Consider the following 21439-nt stretch of genomic DNA (forward strand, 5'->3'; position numbering starts at 1 on the left):
TACATTTGAGAAATTTACCTCAGTATCTGCTACTCGCCAGCTATGAAAACATCATGCTTTAATTAATTTGCATGACTTACTTTTTAATCTTTCCACGGCCTAATATGTAATAGACTCAGAGCAGATAATGTACTGCAGCACAATTGTTTGACAGAGTTGTGTGGTTTTGCATAGGAAGTCGCTACTAACTAACTATAATATAAGTCAATCTGGCTTTGGTATCATCTAAAAAGAAAGAGACTGATTCTTTGAAAGAGTCGTTCAATACCATCCCATGCCACTTTGAACACCTTATTTGACCACTGAATGATTTTAAAATGAACACCAATTTAGAGAGATGTGGGCCAAATGTTGGCAAATGGGACTAGATTAGGTTGGGATATCTGGGCGGCATGGATGAGTTGGACCGAAAGGTCTGTTTCCATGCTGTACATCTCTATGTCTCTAATTGAGTTGAGACTGGAATATTACAATTTGAAGAAAAATGGAGAAACATTCTAGTTACAATTCTTACCAACTCAGCAGGTTTGCCTTTTGTATTGTGATAGAACTCTGGCAGGAGACTTTAGGTACTTCCACACTGTATTTTCTGTGCAGTGTGATGAATAATTACAGGCACAATTGCAATATTATTTATATTTAATTTTACGTATATTATTTATACATTTTGTCAGTATGTACCCAAAATTTTTCATTGAAAGACCTGTAGCATAACATTTTGACTGGCGAGCTGCCTACTCACAGTATTCTCAGAAGTTCAAATAAACACAACCTGACCATTTACTGACCATTTATTCAAGTTCAATATTCACAACAGCCTGCTGGAAGGATAACATTGGGAGAATACTCCTTAAATGTTTAGGAATGAAGAATGAAAATTAAAGAGCAACTCAAGTTGCTCTCGTGTAAATAAGACTTTAACCAAATGAAAGTGTAAGCCACAATAGAAAATATCGGAAATCAATATTCCGATGGATGTAATGTACTTTTCCTGCTTTTTTATGGCTGTTGTGTTTTCCAGTGACTTGTTACAGAATGGTTCCAGCAACCTGAAATACACTATTCTGTAAATTAGCAATGGTGGTGGAGAAGCACACCTAAAGATGAGAGGACAATTACATCAAAATTATGTCAGTTTATTTAAGGCTTTTTTGAAAAGTTTTATAGTACAACCATTCGCAAAGTAATTTGAGACTTTTCTTTCCAGAACGTACTTTATGATTGAAGGGTTATCTAACTCTGATGATGATAAAATATGATGTTTAGGCCAGGACCTGCCCACAGTGTAGCAGTGTGTGGCTCTGGACAGGCAATAGCGAATTTAATAAATGGTGCATGATTATCACCTATAACCTATAGGTGGCATACATTGCTAGTTGACATTATTACTGCTGAAGTTTAAAGAACACCTTTTCATTCGGCTTATGGTCTGTGCAGAACTCACAGGTGATTTGATTCGGATTTCATAATTCCCTCTTCATCATTTCTCTCCTTATCATCACTGTTGAGAAGGTGTTAGTGGTTTCCTAATTTTCTTTCCATCTGCTCCTTATCATCATTTTACCAAATCATTTTTGGTATTGTATATTTGTAGGTGGTTGAAACTACAAATAGCTTAAAATTGGAGATAATGCTTAACTAAGCAAGAAGGACATGAAAAATTGTTTCCATCAAGAGAAGATCAGAGACATAGTATGGGTATCAGGAAGATCACCATCAGCCATTGCCCTGAAATTACATTCCCACCAAACAACAGGATGGTTATTTGAATGGTATCCGGAATGCGGTTTACATTTCAACTATTGTGATCTTGAATTATAGTAGAAGAGATCAATTGTCGGTACAAAATTATAGAGAGGAGAATCTAGCTCTATTGTATCTCCACACAATGTAAGGAAATGGGCTAATAATGTGTTCTTTCTTCTAACTATTGTTTAAACTCTGCAACTGTCCACTTTCCATCGAGACTGATATTTTTTAAAGAGAAATTTTAACTTCCAGTTGATTGCTGAAATAATATGTCATGATTTTATGTTTAACTTTGACTGTAACAAATGATTAAAAAGTACTATTGACCATACACTATCTTATTTTTCTAAGCAACTTATACTTTAAACCATGGAAAAGAGACTTCCCATTTGCCTTTCAGCCTGACAGAAAATATTGCTATTCACTGTATTTCATGCTGTCGAATACTTTCTTAAATCCAAGCTATACAAATCTTATAGCCTTCTTCAAACCCACACAAGCTGAGAATTCAAACTGAATGCAAGTGTCTAACCCATGTTCTATGTGGTGAATCATTGAATTTAAATCACAGGCCTAGCTAATTTTCTCTCATGTTGTCTATCTCTTGTATGGCAACAAATCACACAAGATGTATTGAAAATTGCTGTCTACCTTTGATATTAATGATTTATAAGGAAGACTATCCTAATCTCAAAAATAACTCATTTTACCTAAGCAGAAATATTAATTAGTTATCTTTGATTCCAGCTTCCTTCCATCTGAGAAGTGAGTGACTGGGTTTTGGCACAAGGGGGATGGTGCAGGAGGGAGGGTTTCAGGTGCATGGATAATTGGGGCTCATTCTGTGGAAGGTGGGACATCTACAGAGGGGTACTAATATCCTGGGTGGGAAATTTGCTGGTGCTATTCGGGTGGGTTTAAACTAGCTCAGCAGGAGGATGGGAACCTGAGTTGTAGTTCCAGTGCACAGGAGGATGAGAGTAGGGAGGGCATGTACAGGATTTCATGGTCACAGGAATGTGCTGGCAGACAGCAAGCTGGTTTGAAGTGTGTCAACTTCAATGCCACAAGTATCCGAAATAAGGTAGGTGAGCTTGCAGCATGGATAGGTACCCGGAACTTCGATGTTGTGGGCATTTCAGGGACATGGATAGAGCATGGTGAGGAATGGATGTTGCAGGTTCTAGGGTTTAGATCTTTCATTAAGAACAGGGAAGGCAGTAAAAGGGGGGAGGTGTGGCCTTGTTAGTCAAGGACAGTATAACTGTGACTGAAAGAACTTTTGACAAGGACTTGTCTACTGAGGTGGTATGGGCTGAGTTTAGAAACAGGAGAGGAGAGGTCACACTGCTGGGAGTTTTTTTATAGGCCTCCTCAGAATTTTAGGAATGTGGAGGAGAGAATCAGCAAAACGATTCTGGGTACGAGTAAACATGTGGTCATGATGGGGGACTTTAACTTGCCCAACATTGACTGGAAATGCTATAACTCTAATACATCAGATGGATCCGTTTTTGTCCAATGTGTGCAGGAGGGTTTCTTGGCACAGTTTGTCAAAAGGCTGACAAGAGGGGAGGCCATACTGGATCTGGTACTTGCTAATGAACAAGGCCAGGTGTTTGATTTAGTGTTAGGTGAGCACTTTGGAGAGACTGACTATAATTCAGTTATGTTTAGTTGAGCGATGGAAAGGGATAGGTACATGTCACAGGGCACGACTTATAGATGGGGGGAAGGGCAATTATAATGAGATTAGGCAAGACTTGGGATACATAGAATGGGGTAGCAAAATGCAGGGGATGAGGACAATCGAAATGTGGAGCTGGTTTAAGGAACAGATATTGCATGTCCTTGATAGGTATATCCCTGTCAGGCAGGGAGGAAGTGATAAGGTAAGGAAACCATGGTTTACTCCAGAAATTGCATCTCTTGTTCAGCGGAAGAAGGAGGCTGATGTGATGATGAGACAAGATGGCTCAGATGAGGTGATGGAGTGTTACAGATTAGCTAGAAAGGATTTAAAGAGAGAGTTAAGAAGAGCAAGGAGAGGACATGAGCAGTCTTTAGCAGGTAGAATAAAGGAGAACCCTAAAGCTTTCTGTAGGTATGTGAGGAATAAAAGGATGAATAGGGTAGGAATAGGGCCAGTCAAAGACAGAAGTGGGAAGTTGTGTGTGGACTCTGTGGAGATCAGAGAGGTGCTAAATGAATATTTCTCATCTGTTTTCACTCATGAAAAGGAGAATATTGTAGAGGAGAAGAATGAGATATGGGATATCAGACTAGAAAGGATTGAGGTTAGTAAGAAAGAGGTGTTATCAATTCAGAAAGAGTGAAAGTAGACAAGTTCCCTGGGCCGGATGGGATTTATCCGAGGATTCTCTGGGAAGCTAGGGAGGAGGTGTTGGAGCCTTTGGCCTTAATCTTTGAGTCATCAATGTCTACAGGTTTAGTACTAGGAGACAGGAGGATTGCAAATGTTGTGCCATTATTCAAGAAGGGCAGTAGAGATGACCCAGGTAATTATAGACCAGTGAGCCTTATGTCTGTTGTAGGAAAAGTTTTGGAAAGGACTATAACAGCTAGGATTTATAATCATCTAGCAAGCAACAATTTGATTGCAGGTAGTCAATATGGTTTCGTCAAATGGCAGGTCATATCTCACAAACCTTTTGAGTTTTTTGAGAAGGTGACCAAGCATGTGGATGAGGGTAGGGCAGTTGACGTAGTGTATGTGGACTTCAATAAAGCCTTTGATAAGGTTCCACATGGTAGGCTATTGGAGAAAATGCAGAGGCATGCTCATTTAGCAGTTTAGATTAGAAACTGGCTTTCTGTAAGAAGGCAACAAATGGTGGTTGATGGAAAATATTTAGCCTGGAGTCCGGTTACTAGTGGTGTGCCAAAGGATCTGTTTTGGGACTACTGCTGTTTATCATTTTTATAGATGATTTGGACGCAGGCATAGGTGACTGGGTTAGTAAGTTTGCAGATGACACTAGTCAGTGGAGTGGTGGGCAGTGTAGAAGAATGTTACAGGTTGCAGGGAGACTTGGATGAACCACAGAATTGTGCTGAGAGATGGCAAATAGAGTTCTATGCAGCTAAATGTGAGGTGATTCACTTTGGGAAGAATTACAGGAAGGCAGAATACTGGAAAGGCTCTTGGCAGTGTGAATATGCAGAGGGTTCTTGGAGTCCATGTACATAGATCCCTGAAAGTTGCCACCCAGGTGGATAGTGCTGTTAAGAAGGTATACGGTATGTTAGGTTTCATCGGTAGAGGAACTGAGTTCCGGAGTCGTAATGTCATGCTGCAATTTTATAAGATGCTAGTGCGGACAAACTTGGAATATTGTGTACAGTTCTGGTCGCCCCCATTACAGGATGTGGAAGCATTGGAAAAAGGTGCAGAGGAGATTTACCAGGATATTACCTGGTCTGGAGGAAAGGTCTTATGAGGAAAGGCTGAGAGACTTGGGTCTGTTCTCATTGGAAAGAAGAAGGCTAAGAAGGGATTTGATAGAGACATACAAGATGATCAGAGGATTAGATAGGGTAGACAGTGAAAGTCTTTTTCCTAGGATGATGATGTCAGCTTGTACAAGGGGGCATATCTACAAAGTGAGGGGTGATAGATTTAAGACAGATGTCAGAGGAAGGTTCTTTACTCTGAGAGTGGTAAAGGTGTGGAATGCCCTGCCTGCCAATGTAGTTAACTCAGCCACATTAGGGACATTTAAACAATCCTTGGATAAGCACATGGATGATAGTGGGATAGTGGAGGGGGATGGGCTTAGATTAGTTCACAGGTTGGCCCAACATTGAGGCCAAAGGGCTGTATTGTTTTATGTTCTATGTCACTCCAGTGTTTCTTAACAACACCTTGTAGAGATTCAGCACCACCCATTTGTCACAGAGAGCAAGTCCATTCACTCTGCAGCTTGTATATGCATGCTCTGGTCAAACCATTCGGTCTGAGCATAAACAATAACTGAGGAGCACATCTCTTGCATGAGGAAAAATTGCAGATGTATCGTAAAGCAGCATGCAATTATCAGACAACATATTTCACATTAACTCAGATCTTAAGGTGAATGCTTTTGGATTATTTCAGTTAAGACATGATGTGAGCATGATACAAAAATTTTACAGAAAGATATAGAGAGGTTAAGTGGGGAGACTGGATGCCTTCTCGCAGGGTGCTTTAGGGAACATCTCTGGGACACCCACCAATCAACCCCACTGCCCTGGGGCTCAATATTTCAACTCCCCCTCCCATTCTGCCGAGGACATGCAGGTCCTGGGCCTCCTCCAACGCCACTCCCTCACCACCCGATGCCTGGAGGAAGAACACCTCATCTTCCACCTCGGAACACTTCAATCACCAGTTTCCTCATTTCCCCTCCGTCCACCTGACCTCAGTTCCAACCTTCCAGCTCAGCACCATCCCCATGACATGTCCTACCTGCCATCTTCCTTCCACCTATCCGTTTCACCCTCCTCTCTGACCTATCACCTTCATCCCCACCTCCATCCACCTATTGTACTCTTGGTCACCTTCTCCCCAGCCCCACCCCCCTCCCATTTATCTCTCCACCCTGGAGGCTCCCTGCCATCATTCCTGATGAAGGGCTTTTGCCCAAAACGTTGATTTTCCTGCTTCTCGGATGCTGCCTGACCTGCTGTCCTTTTCCAGCACCACTGTAATCTGGACTCTGATCTCCAGCATCTGCAGTTCTCACTTTTGCCTAGGTTAAGTGAGTAGGCAAAAACATGGCAGATGGAATGAATATAGGAAACCATGAGGTTATGCACTTTGGCAGGAAGAATAGAATGTATTTATTACAATATTATTTAAATGGAGAAAAAACTGTACCTTCTTAGGGGACTTGACAGGATAGTTGTAGAAGTTGTTTTCTCTTTTGAGAGAGTCTAGGACCAGAGGAAATGATCTCAGATTAAGGGATCACCTTTTTAAGACAAAGATGAGGAGGAATTTCTTCTCTTAAAGGGTAATAAATCTGTGGAATTCTTAACCACAGGCAGATGTAGTGGCTGCTTTGTTAAGTATATTAAAGGCTGAGATAGACAGATTTTTAATCATTCATTGAATTGAGGGCTTTGGAGAAAAGACGGGGGAGTGGAGTTGAGGACTATCAGATCAGCCATGATCTCACTGAATGGTGGAGCAGACTTGATGGACTGAATAGCCTATTCCTGCTCTTGTGTCTAATAGTGATACCGCATATTGATCAGTAGTCTTTCACCCCCAAGTTCTGATGTTAATTACAAATATTTCATAAATAACATGAATGTGCGGTTTGAAGTATATCTTCAAAAAGTACAGTATTCCTTCTCTCTGGATCGTTTACTCCTCAGTGAGCTTGAGACTTCAATACGGTCTGCAGCAGTCTTTCCTCATGCTACGAACATCATTGCAACTCTTATTTTCTCAGCCTTTTCAATCAGTTATGTAGCTATTTTATTGTTTTTCCACAAAGACCAGTACAAACTCAAATTCTGTCTCATATTGCCTTACATTTCCACAGTAACAGGGATTGGAAAATGACAGCCATTCTGACTCACCCTGCATTTCTAAGTTCAGAATGTGGTTTTAATTTTCTTTTTTCACAAAAAAAAGTAACTGGTTCTCTTACAACCTTGAAGATTCACTCTTGTTCAGCTGTAAATGTCCTACATTATATTTCAAATAATATGTTAGAATAAGAGTGAAAAAAGTTAGACAAAGGTAGAAGTCACATGACTGGCAAGCCCGCTAATACACTATTTACAATTGCATTTCTCCAAACAGACTGCAGAAACATCAATGTTTATATGAGTTATATGCCTTTGTTGCTGGTTAGACTACATGGGAGAAGAGCTGTGCTCAGGTCTGCATGATGCAAGGTGCTGGGACCTATAGTCCAATTTTTTGAGTCTGAACTGAAGTACAGCATTGAAGCTTTTTGATACAGAGTGTCTATGAACATAGTTGTTTGCTAGTGGCCATTGCAAAATGCTAAATGCATAATTGTGTAAATAGTCATTGGACATGTATCAACTGGCACTTCTGAATTCTCAGAGAAAGGAATAAAAAAATTAAGAAGCAGCAGTGAATAAGGATTGATTTTGAGTACAATTAGGAATACACACTATGTTATGTTGTATTAAGTATAAAACATATATACAATTTATCTAAGGAAACCTAGTTAAAACTCAAAGAATTAATAGAATCCATCATGTGCCACCCCCCTTGGGAATTTCAGATAATCTTGTTCAGTCTCATTCATTTTGTCTATCTTTTTTAAAATGACAACAATCAATTCAGTTTGAACATATTGATTTAATTTTCTTAGTGAGGAACCATTAGGAAACTATGTTGGCATTTGCATCTGACTCTGATCCAGAAAAATCAGAGTAAAGGAAACAACCGGACAAACTGCGTTCTTAAAGGTTATGGTGAAAAATTATTTCCACAGGGGCATCTAATGACCTAATGTCCAATCCTACTTTAACCAAAGATACATAATGTTGAAGGAGTACAATACTCCAAACACAAAATCCTGCTATTGATCTGTTGATACTAAATTTTCTGTGTATTCAAAATTATTAGAATTATTTTTAACGTTAAATAAAACAAATAAACTAAACTTCTGTTCATCCATGCAGTTTTGTGACATGCAAGTACGTGGAACCTTATATTTAACAATAGTGATAATGCAATTAACCAACTGTTTAATCAGATTTTCAATTTTTAAGGATGCAAGATTTTCAAATTTGGATATTTAGAGCTTTTTGATATTAACACGCCTGTGATACATGAAGCAGTTGTGTTAGAAATTAAGAAAAAATGTATTTGTTTATTAATATTAGAAATTGATCCTTCATATTTTAAAATTTAAAATCTCAATTATCATATTGAATAGCAGAGTATGTTGTGATACTTGAAAGGGTTCAGAAAAGATTTACAAGGATATTGACATGGTGAATTTGTACTTGCAGAGTTACATTGTACTTTGCTCAAAAACTGCATGCATTCATGTAGAACTCTGAGCTGAAAAACTGCATGAATTTATGTAAAACTCTGTTATCTCACTTTTTAGATTAGAATCAATCTAAACATCATGGAATAGACAGAGAACACAGGGGGCCAACACCTTCAACATATTGTCTAGCTATCGCCATTATTAACAGCTAACCCGAGAATGCAACTTTTAAAAAAAAGGTTTTGTGATTTACACATGAAAGAAGTGAAACTATCACTGTATTCTAACAGATGAAAGGCTTAACAATCAATTTTTCAATGTATAATTTCAGTTACATCACACTGAAAATTTTTGCTATAAATTCTGTGTTACAATCGAGCCCTCCACTATCACCTGATGAAGGAGCGTTGCTCCGAAAGCTAGTGTGTTTCCAATTAAACCTGTTGGACTATAACCTGGTGTTGTGTGATTTTTAACTTTGACATGGTTGGAGCATTTGTGCTATAGGGAGAGGTTGAATAGGCTAGGGCTGTTTTCCCTGGAGCATTGGAGGCTGAGGGGTGACTTTATAGAGGTTTATAAAATCGTGAGTGACATGGATAGGATAAATAGACAAGTCTTTTACCTGGGGTGGGGGAGGCCAGAACTAGAGGGGATAGGTTTAGGGTGAGAGGGGAAAGATATAAAAGAGACCAAAGGGGCAACTTTTTCAGGCAGAGGGTGGTACATGTATGGAATGAGCTATCAGAGGAAGTGGTGGAGGCTAGTATAATTGCAACATTTAAAAGGTATTTGGATGGGTTTATGAATGGGAAGGGTTTGGAGGGATATTGTCCAGGTACTGGCAGATGGGACTAGATTTGGTTGGGATATCTGGTCAGCATGGACGAGTTAGATCGAAGGGTCTGTTTCTGTCCTCTACATCTCTATGACTCTATGACTCTGAGAATAGGCTTGAAGGGCTGTGGAACCTATTCCTGCTCCTATTTTCCATGTTTTGGCAAGCAATGATGCAGTTTCACTTTCTATAATTCAAACTTTCTCTTATTCTAATGTTCTTGCCTTGAAGTCAGAGGGTTATTGATACATTTGAACACAAAATCAACACAGATACTTCGGAACAGTACTGAAGATATATTGCACCATCACAAATGTTATCTTTCATAGAGATGTTCAGCCTAGACGTCTACTGCCCTGCTATATGGATATAAAAAGAAAAGTAATTTCTTAAATTGTAAGAAATGTAAATCCCCAATCCTGCAGTTCAAGAATGAAAAAAAACACAAATTGTTATTTATTTGACAAATACAAATTTTACCAGGACCTCCTCAATTATACACAATTCATTCACTTAAGAGCTGTAAATATTTCAAACTACTATGGTTCTTTGCTAAAAACTGAAAAATGTTTACAGGTACTTCCACAATTGTTCCAGAGCTGAAAAACTAGAAAAATGGATGAGGAGAATCTGAGGAAGAGAGAAAATAATACAGGAATGAGAAATGGGAATCGAGCACCTGACAAACTGGAGTTGGAGGGCATGAGAGGAAATGAACCAAACCATGTGGCTCTAAAACAACAGGCAAGTATGGTATTCCCAACTATATACAATGGAGGACTAGAAAGTTCAACCAATATAAATTGCTGTGCAATTAGCTTTTTTTTAAGGCAATCGAAACTGTTGGTTAGGTGAGTTGGCCATGCTAAATTGCCCATAATGTTCAGGATGTGTTGGTTGGGTGCATTAGTCAGTGGTAAATATAGAGTAGTATGGTAGAGGAATAGGTCTGGGAGGGTTACTCTTTGGAGAGTCGGTGTGGACTTGTTGGGCCAAATGGCCTGTTTCCACACTGTAGGGATTCTATGATTCTTCTTTACAATTATTTGTATTACAAGTAATGTTCACTCATTGTAGGACATAAAATTGAAGGCAATGTTGCAGTGATGCCTTCAAAATTGTAATCTTCATTGTATAATTTTCATGTGATAATTTAAATCTCAATAAGGGAAGTCAAATAATTTCTTCAATGCAGAGAACAAACCTCATAGTTCCTCACAATGTATCCAACTGGATCTGAATTAATCAAAGATTTCTATCTATATCTAATACTTAGCAGTACAATTTAGCATTCTATTCACAAAATCTGTCATTGCCAGATATCTTTCTCTTTCACACACACACAAACATATATACACACTTTATCATAGATAGTTAACCATTTTTGCAGGTAAGAAGTTGCTTCTTTCAATTTTGACCTCTATCCACACTCACCCAATCCTCCACCATTATAGTGTCCCTCACAAAGTTGGTTAGTTTGAATTGAGTTTCTGAACCAACAAAGTACAGCCAATCATCTAAGCAAGCCAAGTTAAGGGACGTTGTCCTTTAGTACTTCAATATTCTCACTGAAGCACAGTAAACACAAACATGGCTACAATTTTAATTTACTCAACCCATTTACTTATAAAGAGTTTAATTACATGTAGCTCTAACTCCATAGGAGCATAATTCTCTGCACTAACAATCATAAAGTCCAAACCTTTTTGGATGAAACAATGCAATACCTAAGTGATTATATTCCTGGCTAAAGACCCTAAGGTATGAGTTCAAATCCCAGGTCAGCAGCTGGGGTATTTAACCTCAATTAATTTAATATAAACCAAGAATACAAAACAAGTGTGTGTATGAACTCAGTCAGAGCAGCAGAGCATCATGGAATTATAAAATCCCTGCAGTGTGGAATCAGGCCATTCAGCCTGTTGAGTCAACTCCAATCCTGTCAGGCTTTGGAGAATTAGGAGGTGTGTTACTTGCTGCAAAATTCCAAGCATATTTCCAGCTCTTTAAGAGAATATTTATATGGCTTGTCCAGGCCAGTGTCTGGTCAATGGTAATCCCCAGAATGTTGTTAATTAGGAATTCAGTGATAGTAATGTGAAGGAGAGAGGGTTAGAGTCTCTCTTATTAGAAATGTTCATTGCCTGGTATTTGTGTGGCATAAATGTTACTTGCCACTTATCAGATCAAGCTTAGATACTATCCAAGTCTTGATACATATGAACAGAGACTGATGCAGTATATGAGGAGTCATGAAGATTGCTGAATACTTTGAAATCATCAACAAATCACTTTCTGATCTTCTTATGTAAGGAAAACCTTAGCTGAAGTTGGCTGCTACCCCTAGGACACTGAGCAACTCCTGCTGAGATGTCCCAGGACTGAGTTAATTAAAGTCCAAAAGCCAAAAGCACCTTCTCATGTGCCAGCTTTGACTCCAACCAACTGAGAGTTTTCCCCAATTCCCATTGACTCTAGTTTTGCGAGCACTCCTGATGATGGAAGGAAGGCCAGAGATGACTGAGAAAAATGCAAGGTGATGCTTCCTGCTCTAGGGTCAATGTTGGAGTGTCCAGGGAGATTGTTGCAACTTTTGAGTACACATCGAGGATGGAAATGACACAGCTGGAGAGGAATCAGCAAAGGGAGCCTAGGAGCATACACGGCAATGGCCAGGACACAACAAGAAATATCGACAGTGCTCAGTCAGTTCCAAATGATGCCAACCAAAGTCAGGGAAACACTGAGCATTGGTGCAAAATCAAAACTATACCGCAAGTGAAGTAATTACTTCACAGAAAAATGTCTGACCATAATGTCAGAGACAGCTCAGAATGTCAAGGAATTTTTTTTCTCCAGCTTCATGGACTAGGAGACAATCCAATACCAATAGTTTTCAAGGTGGTAGTTCATGGAGGTCTGCCTCCTTGTATTGCCACACACATGATCAGGATTTCCAAACTTACAAAACTTACAGCAGAGGGGAGCTCCAGTGCTGAGGGTGTCCTGCAGAGGTGCACTTGCATCCTCTACAATTTCACCTCTAGAGGCAATAGGGTAACTAGGAAGGGGGAGGAGATGTGGCAGCTTCCTGGGGCATCCTGAGATTATACCCCAGTGTGGCTTGCTAACACTCCTCCCCACTGTTGGCACACAATTGTCCTGTCAGGAGGAGGAGGGGCACCTAGAACTTAATCAAGTGTGATCTATGTCTAACCACAAATGCCTAAACACTGAGGTGAATATATCTGCACTGCTGGAAGTCACAGTAGAACGGTGTAACAGTAACATCCTATGACTGGGCCATTTCTTCATCTGAACTGATAGGTCTTGAAGAAGGGTCACCAGGCCCAAGAGGTTAACTCTGCTTTCTCTCCATAGATGCTGCCAGACCTGCTGAGTTTCTCTCGCAATTTCTTTTTTTGTTTAGGACGTCCCAATGTTCCCCGACAGACTGGAAGAGCACCTTCATGGAAGCATTGTCAAACTGTGGAAACACACATTATCTGCTCTGAGACATCATTGCAGAATAGCAGATAGCTGATGAGGTTATACAGAGAGGAAGAAAGGAAAGATTAGAAGGATCTAGCAGCAGCTATGGTCTGAAGGCATCCAATGACAAAGCAAGTCTGCTGCTACTGGATAGCGGAGAATAAAAGCTTGCTCAGGTGGCCTACAAATACAATCATTCAACCCTGTAAGTTAACTGTAGGATTTTTAACCTTTTGTGCACCCCCGCCACATAATTGGTTGACCTTTTCATCCAGGAATACCTAATTAATTGGCCACCATGTGAATGCACGTAGTCAGTTGACCTAGCTGTGAGTCCCACATTTCTGGTCGCACAGTTGGGACACTTAATGCTACTGGAAGATTCTGATTACAAATACAACGTCAGCCTGGAAGAATAGTCTTATTATACATTGGAACAACAAATGGAGAAAAATGGCAGACATGTTTACAATTATGAAAGTATGGTTGGTGTCAATGAATATTTAGTTCTTGAGAGGTCCTGAGTAGAAGGAGCATTTTAGCAGGAATAGATGGAAAATATTCTGAATAGAGAGTGAAAAAGAATATTTTTGTATAGTTATGAGGCTTTGGAATGCATTTCTAGTGTAACCTGGATAAAAATTGTCAATATTAAACATCAAACTGGATAGTGGCTAAAGGAAACAGAGGAGCAGTGATATATAAGAAAACCAAATAGATAAAAAAGAATAAAATAACTTGCTCACATTGAGAGTAAGCATTAGCACAAACTGACATGTGCCAAGTGGCTTAATTCCAAAATTGAACTTCTCTGTACTTCCATGCAAGTGCAATCTGTCTCCTCACTTTGCTGATGAGTTAAAAAGGAAGAAGAATTTGAATTGAATTGAATTGAACTTGTTGTCACGTGTACTGAAGCACAGTGAAAAGCTTTGTCTTGCAATATAGGCAGATCACATAGTTAAGTAGCATAGATATGTAAATAATAGGTAAACAGCAGCAAAAACAAAAACACAGGTACAGGCGAATGTTAAGTATGTGAGTCCATTCAGTATTCTAATAACAGTAGGGTAGAAACTGTTATGAAAGCGGCTGGTGTGTGTGTTCAGGCTTCTGTACCTTCTCTCTGATAGTGGAGGTTGTAGAAAAGCATTGCCAGTGTGGGATGGTTCTTTGAGAATGCTGGTGCCCTTTCCTTGACAGCGGGCCTGGCAGATGGATTCTGCAGATGGGAGGCTGGCCTTTGTGATTGTCTGGCCTGAGTTTACCACTCTCTGTAACTGTGTCTGATCTTGAATGGTACAGTTGCCATATCAGGTAGTGATACATCCAGACAGAATGCTCTCGATGTTCTATAAAAGTTGGCAAGGGTATTTGCTGTCATGCCAAATTTCCTCAGCTGCCTGAGGAAGAAGAGACATTGTTGGGCCTTTGTAACCAGTGCGTCTACATGAAGAGTCCAAGAAAGCTTGTTGTGGATGACCACTCCCAGGAGCTTGACGCTCTCCACTCATTCTATCTCTGTGCGCTAATGTGTAGGGGGGCATGAGTAAATCCCACCGAAAGTCAACAATGAGTTCCTTGGTTTTGCCGACACTGAGATCTAGGTTGTTCTCAATGCACCATTTTCTCAGGTCTTCCACCTCCTGTCTGTAGTCTGTTTCGTCGCCATCTGAGATTCGACCAACTATGGTGGTGTCATCAGTGAACTTGTTAATAACATTAGTCTGGTATTTGGCGATGCAATCATGGGTATACAGTGAGTGCAGTAGGGGGCTGAGTTCGCACCCCTGGGGGGCTCCAATGTTGAGTATTAATGAGGATGAAATATTGTCCCCAATCTTTACTGATTGTGACCTGTGGGTCAGGAAACTGAGGATTCAGTTGCAGAGAGTGTGGCTTTGTCCAAGATCACCAAGTTGAGTAATCAGTCTCAAGGAGATAATAGTGTTGAAGGCTGAACCGCAGTCAATGAGTAGATTCTTAAGTGAAGGCCAAGTGATATGGCATCTGACGTGGATCTGTTGGTCCAAAGGCAAATTGGAGTGGGCCAGGAGTAGTGGGGAGGCTGGAGTTGATTAATGTCATGACCAGCATCCTTCCAGCACCACTAATCCAGAATCTGGTTTCCAGCATCTGCAGTCATTGTTTTTACCTAATGTCATGACCAGCCTTTCAAAGCACTTCATGACCACCGAAGTTAGGACCACTGGGCAGTAGTCATTGAGACAAGCTGCATGGGTCTGTGAAGGCACAGAGATTATATTGGTTCTCTTGAAACAGGCAGGGACAGTGCCCTGCTGCAGGGAGGGTTGAAGATATCCTCTGCTAGTTGATCTGCACATGCTCTGAGTGCATGGCAATAGACAATAGACAATAGGTGCAGGAGTAGGCCATTCTCCCTTTGAGCCAGCACCACCATTCGATATGATCATGGCTGATCATCCTTAATCAGTATCCTGTTCCTGCCTTATCTCCATAACCACTATCCTTTAGAGCTCTATCCAACTCTTTCTTAAATGAATCCAGAGACTGGGCCTCCATTGCCCTCTGGGGCAGAGCATTCCACACAGCCACCACTCTCTGGGTGAAGAAGTTTCTCCTCATCTCTGTCCTAAATGGTCTACCCCGTATTTTTAAGCTGTGTCCTCTGGTTCGGGGCCTGGTACTCCATCTGGTCCCATCGCTTTCCTTGGATTCACATGAAGGAAAACTGATCTGACCTCTGATGCAGTGACTGTTGGGATAGGTTTGTCAGGACTTGTTGGAATAGGTATTACCTCTCCGCCGAAGTTCTGCTCAAAGTGAGTATAGAAGGAGAAGAATTTCAAGGCCCTGTAGAGGGAGCAGGAGAATGCTGAGAATGGAATAGCTGGGGCTTTTATCCTTAGAACCCAGAAGATTAAGAGGAGATTTCCTTCAGGAACTTGAGACAGTGAGGTGAGAACACAATTTCAACTGGAAAATCGGAAAACATAAAGCTTGGTTCACATTAGTGCACAGCTGTCAGATCAAAAGCAGGGAAAAGTGAAAGATGTTCTTTTGATGCATGAAAGGTATCAGGTCCTGAAGAACCATGTAGTGGATATGTGCATTACATCTTATTTTGCCTTACAGTTATTTTGTGAGTATTTATACTACTTGTTGTCTGAGGTGCTACCTGCTGTCTTTCATAAGGCTTTGGCAGGCACCATCATGGCTGCCGGGATGGCTGCCTTCATTTTTCCTAATGAAGGGCTTATGCCCAAAACGTCGATTTTCCTGCTCCTGGGATGCTGCCTGACCTGCTGTGCTTTTCCAGCATCACACTCTTGATGCCCACTATCATGGCTGCCAGCTGCCTTTGCCACTCACATGCTGCAGACAGCTCCCACCTCATGGAAGTGTTCTGTCTCACCAATTGTGCACTGAATTTGCATATTTTTAATGAAAATTTTTCAAAATATTGGTCTGTGAACAACAGGGTCAGGACTCAGAAATTATACAGATTTGATAATCAAGCCCAATGTTCAGGTTTGTGATATTTCATCAGGAATGATGAAAGATTAGGTTTGATTTTCTCTCCACAGATGCTGCCAATCCTGCTGATTAATTCCAGCATTTTCTGCTTTTTAAAAAAAAATTTCCATCATCTGCATTATTTTATTTTCATATCCAAAATAAGGTAAATTTGGACATGAAAGTAAACTGTCGTAGGGTACAGACAGGTCAACAGAGGTACTGGTATCATACAGTGCATCATCAAACGGGGAACAGTAGGCATTTCATTTGGACTTATGAGCAAAAGGAAAAAGATCCTGAGATTATTTAGGTAACAATTACCTGATGCAATTTAGGGAGTGCAGGGATTTTCTGGTGAAGAAAATTAAGATGGCAAATCTCTATGCAACAGAAGATGGTCAGTGTTTGTTTGCCTCTGACTGGTTTATATTTAATATTACTATTGTTATCAGCTATTAAATAAGGAGCTAAATCTTGTTTACTCCAAGTACTTACTGTTTGCGCTACATTAGTCTTTATAGCTCAGATTTTTAACAGCACATCATTTGAAACATATCTGTGCCAGTCAACAAAGGTCTGACTACACTACATTTTCTAGCTCTTTGCCCATAGTCCTGGAGGCTATGACAATGCAAGGGAATATCTAAATATTGATAATGTTGCAAGAATTTCTGACTCAACCACTTTTCAGGCAGTGAGTTCCAGATACCCACCTTTCGGTGAATGAAAACATTTCTCTTCATCTCTCCTCTTAGCCTTCTACTTCTTACCCTAAAACCAGGTCCTTGGCTATTGACCCTTTAACGAACAGGAATGCCTTCCTAGCCATCAATCTATACTTTTCATAACCTTTTACATCTCCATTACATGTTCTCTCAATTATTGCAGCTTCAAGGAAAACAATCCCAGTCTTTCCAATCTTTCCTCCTATATCATACCTTCCAATACAGGCAGCATCCTGGTGAATCTCCTCTGCACCCTCTTCAATGTGACCACAACTCCAGCTGTGGGCCAGTCTGTGTTTTATACAGTTCTAGTATAAACTCCCTACATTTTCATTCTGTGTCTCAGCCAATAAAGCCAAGTATCCTATATGCCTTCTTGACCACCTGCACTGCTACCTTCAGGGATCTGTGGATATGTACACCAAGTACTCACCTACAATACTTTCCAGGATCCTATACTATTCATAGTGTAATCCCTGGCCACTTCAAGTGTGTTACCTTACACTTTTCTGAACTGAATTCTATTTTCCACTGCTCTACTCAGCTGACCAGTCCAATACAATCCTCCATATTATTATTTTTCATGTCATCAATAAGCTTCTTGATCATACCCTCTACATTTATATCAAAATTAATGTACACCACAAACAGCGAAGGCTCAGCACTGAGCCCTGTGGCACCCCACTGTTGTGAAGGATGTTGAACTGACAGTCAGAAGTCATACAACACCAGGCTATAGTCCAACAGGTTTATTTGAAATCACAAGCTTTCAGAGTGCAGCCCCTTCATTAGACTTCCAGTGAAAGAAACACCTATATCTAACATATCCTACTTCATGCCTCTCAGACATTTTTGGATCCAAAGAGTCCCTTTGCCTTGAATCTCATAAGCTCTTACTTTCTTGACCAGTCTGCCATGAGGGACTTTATTAAAAGCCTTGCTAAAATTCATGTAAATTGCAACATTGATTTTTTTTAGGCATTAAGTCAGATGGTCTTTTAACAGTAATAATTCACACAATAGCAATTAACTGTGCAAGCTTTGCATGTTGCTACTCAGCAAAATAAACAGCAATTTAGCACAATACATAATTAAACTTTGGTTAAATACTAATTTCTATTCCAGTGATTTACACAAGTTTAAGGAAAGTCCAATTTAAGTAAAGATAAATAATTTGATGAGGCAGTTTTAGTGAATTCATGAATGCCTTACTTATATTAGAAATTAAGTTTGTAATTATTTGTAAATGTATTGTTGGCACCACTCCACACCCCTGCTTGGCAAACCTAGCATCATTACTAGATTACAGAATTCGATTCTGCTGGAAGTTTGATGGAACTGGAATACTTTGGGACAGGAGATGAGTTCATGCTAGTGTTGGCCTGGGCTCAGTCTGTTGCCTGTGATTTAGGAAGATGTGGATTCAAGTTCCACTCCAGAAATTTAAGTGTATGCAACAGAATTTTCCTGTCCCTCCTGTGAATGGTGGGAAAGGTGAGAAGATACTGTGAGAATTTTAAAAATCAGATGTTTGATGTTGTGAAAACTTCTACTGTTTTCCCCTTCAAGTTGTAAAAGGCGACTTCAGAACTGAGTGGTGACTATCTTACTTCCATACATTTGCAGTTCATTACAGCTCACTTTATTTAAGATGGCCCTTCATCCCTCTTACCTTGCTATTGATGCTGAGTACCTGTGACTAGAGTGTTGGAGAGCATGGCCATTTGAATACCCAGCAACACAGTGTGCTGGTGCTGGGTCTCCATGGTGACCACCACCCTGTCCATGGACCCAGCCAGACACATGCATGCCAGAGTCATAATGTTACCAATAACATTGGTGGCTCCTCCAATTTTTGATCAGGTTTACCGAGTACCTCTGTGAAGCCTGCCTAATGTTCCTTTACCATGCATGTGCAGGTGGACAAGGTCACCCACGGCAAATAACAGGAAGATCATCGCCTACATGGAATTGAGTGGGTGCCTGGTCTCCAGTGATCCTTTAAGTGTCAGAAATCTTTCTTTCTCAACCAGCTGCAGATACGTGCCAGTCATGTGCTCACTGCATTGTGTTCCTCAGTCTCATTTAGCACTGAGGTGGAAGTCTCTGAGCAGCTGGAGGCCTTGTTGGTGCACTGTTGAAGTGTTCCTCGGAAGTGGAGCTGCCGATGAGGGTCTTTGGCACTGACTTCTTTCTGAGGGTCAGCTGGATGGCACTAATGCCCAGATTAGAGAAGAGAGGGATTAGAGAAGAGTTGTTCAAGAGGGATATAAGCTTGTGCACATGAAAGATGAGTGAGCACTGGTGATGATGGGAGAGCAGCACAGCACAATGAAGCTCATTGGATTTGTTGGCAATTGAGGACTTCTATCCCCATGTGATCAGTCAGACTCTTCATTTGCCAAATCCTGGATTTGTCTTTGCCTGGTTATGGGCCAATATTCCCTGCAACAAGACTATAAGAGGGATTGACTGAGATGGAAGTGGATGGAAGAGTAGTTAGTGACAATGCATAGGCACAAGGCGGGGAGCAACATATCAGATAGTAAGTGAGCAGGTCGTACAGAGGGTCGATAGTGTCAGTAGTTTGGGAGGATGAAGAGATTGAGAGCTGTTCAGTGGACATAATGCACACAATAGTGAGAACTATAACCCATGAGGCTTGGTGGTATCTGCCTGCAGAGAATGGTTTCCAGCCTATGAGTATGGGGTAGCAGAGAGAAGATGGTAAAACATATCCTTGCAGAGCGCAGAAGATCAATTACCTTCTCACTGCACTGCTGGACGTTTCTCTTACCAGGGACATAGCACTGATCTAGGCTGCAATCTGTGAACCGTCTGGCTTGATCTGATATCATGGCCTCCCATGGCTGTTGATTGGAAAAAGATTGCTCTCCTCTCCACCATCCCATTCACCGACAAATCCAGGTCCCTGTTTGTGAAGCAGGCAGAGAGCTATCCTTTCCTCTGGACCATTTGTTGAATGTTGAGGCTCAAGCATCACAGTGTGAGGGACAGTTCCTGGTGGGTAATACCTGAACTGATGTACTGTTCACTTTTAAATATGGCACTTGAGGCCTGAAAGCTGGTAGATCCCAGCAGTGGCAAGCAATTCTGGTTCTGTGGCCATGGGATTCCTCAAAAAAGGTGTCCAAGAGCGTAGTGAATGAGGTGAAGGGTAAGAGACTGTGTAAACACAGTCATGCTGAGCCTTTGCAAACCCAGTGCCATAAATCTCACTAACTGAGAAAGGGAAAATTCTGCCCATGAACTAGGGTCATACTTAGAGCAATGCAAAAAGAATGCTGAGCTGTCAGTGACTCTTTATTTCTTGAATAAGGCAAGAAACCAAGATCCTGACCACCTGTGCAAGGCGGATCGAAAAGATTCAATGCCAATATTTGAAAAGAAGCTGAGGAATTCATTTGGCGTCTTGACTTATTGCTTAATTAAGCATCTTGCAGGCCTTATTATGTTTGTGCGATCTGACTGTTCTCAAATTGATTACTGCACTTATCTGTTGTAATTATGATTAAAGTGTACTTCATAGGCTGTGAAGTGGTTTGAGCTACCCTGAGTGAAACATGCTATACAAATGCAAGTCCTTTTGTATTAGCAATGTGATGTTTTAGAGGAAAGGTCTCTGAACTTCACATAGTATGAAAGGAGTAGAATTAATTCACAGTCTGTGCTGAACCAGCTGATCTCAACTTGATGGGTGCTGGTGGATGCAGCTTCTGGGCATGTTATCTGGGCTGGTGATTTCAGAGTATGAGAAAGCAGAAAATTAGTCAAATTTCCATCTTCTCATGTCCATGCACCAACCTGGAAATGGCAATACATGTATGTTTGTGTGGTGGTTGAAGACAGCATTGGATCTGGCTGTGGTATTCTCCACAATAGCTGAAAATGTGTGGCTGGAAAAGCGCAGTAGGTCAGGCAGCATCCAGGGAACAGGAGAATCGACGTTTCGGGCATAAGCCCTTCTTCAGGAATGAGGAAAGTTTGTCCAGCAGGCTAAGATAAAAGGTAAGGAGGAGGGACTTGGGGGAGGGGCGTCGGAAATGTGATAGGTGGAAAGAGGACAAGGTGAGGGTGATAGGTCAGACTGCGGTGGGGGGCGGAGAGGTCGGGAAGAAGATTGC

The 21439-nt window shown here is 40.8% G+C and overlaps 2 protein-coding genes across 2 annotated transcripts in view; one reads left to right on the top strand and one right to left on the bottom strand.

Annotated features, from left to right (window-relative positions):
* zgc:165481 (uncharacterized protein LOC100073327 homolog) overlaps positions 1–125 on the bottom strand; it is a 50824-nt gene extending 50699 nt beyond the window's left edge. Inside the window, exon 1 of the mRNA XM_043706835.1 lies at positions 81–125. The gene's annotated coding sequence lies outside the window, so the exon portion shown is untranslated. The remainder of the gene's footprint in view (positions 1–80) is intronic.
* slc7a9 (solute carrier family 7 member 9) overlaps positions 1–21439 on the top strand; it is a 62890-nt gene that overhangs the window by 223 nt on the left and 41228 nt on the right. The window contains exon 2 of the mRNA XM_043706833.1: positions 10153–10320. Coding sequence (XP_043562768.1) covers positions 10192–10320 — 129 coding nt within the window. The 5' untranslated portion in view covers positions 10153–10191. The remainder of the gene's footprint in view (positions 1–10152; positions 10321–21439) is intronic.

Source organism: Chiloscyllium plagiosum, chromosome 17 (assembly GCF_004010195.1).
Source record: "Chiloscyllium plagiosum isolate BGI_BamShark_2017 chromosome 17, ASM401019v2, whole genome shotgun sequence".
In the NCBI taxonomy this organism is placed as follows: domain Eukaryota; kingdom Metazoa; phylum Chordata; class Chondrichthyes; order Orectolobiformes; family Hemiscylliidae; genus Chiloscyllium; species Chiloscyllium plagiosum.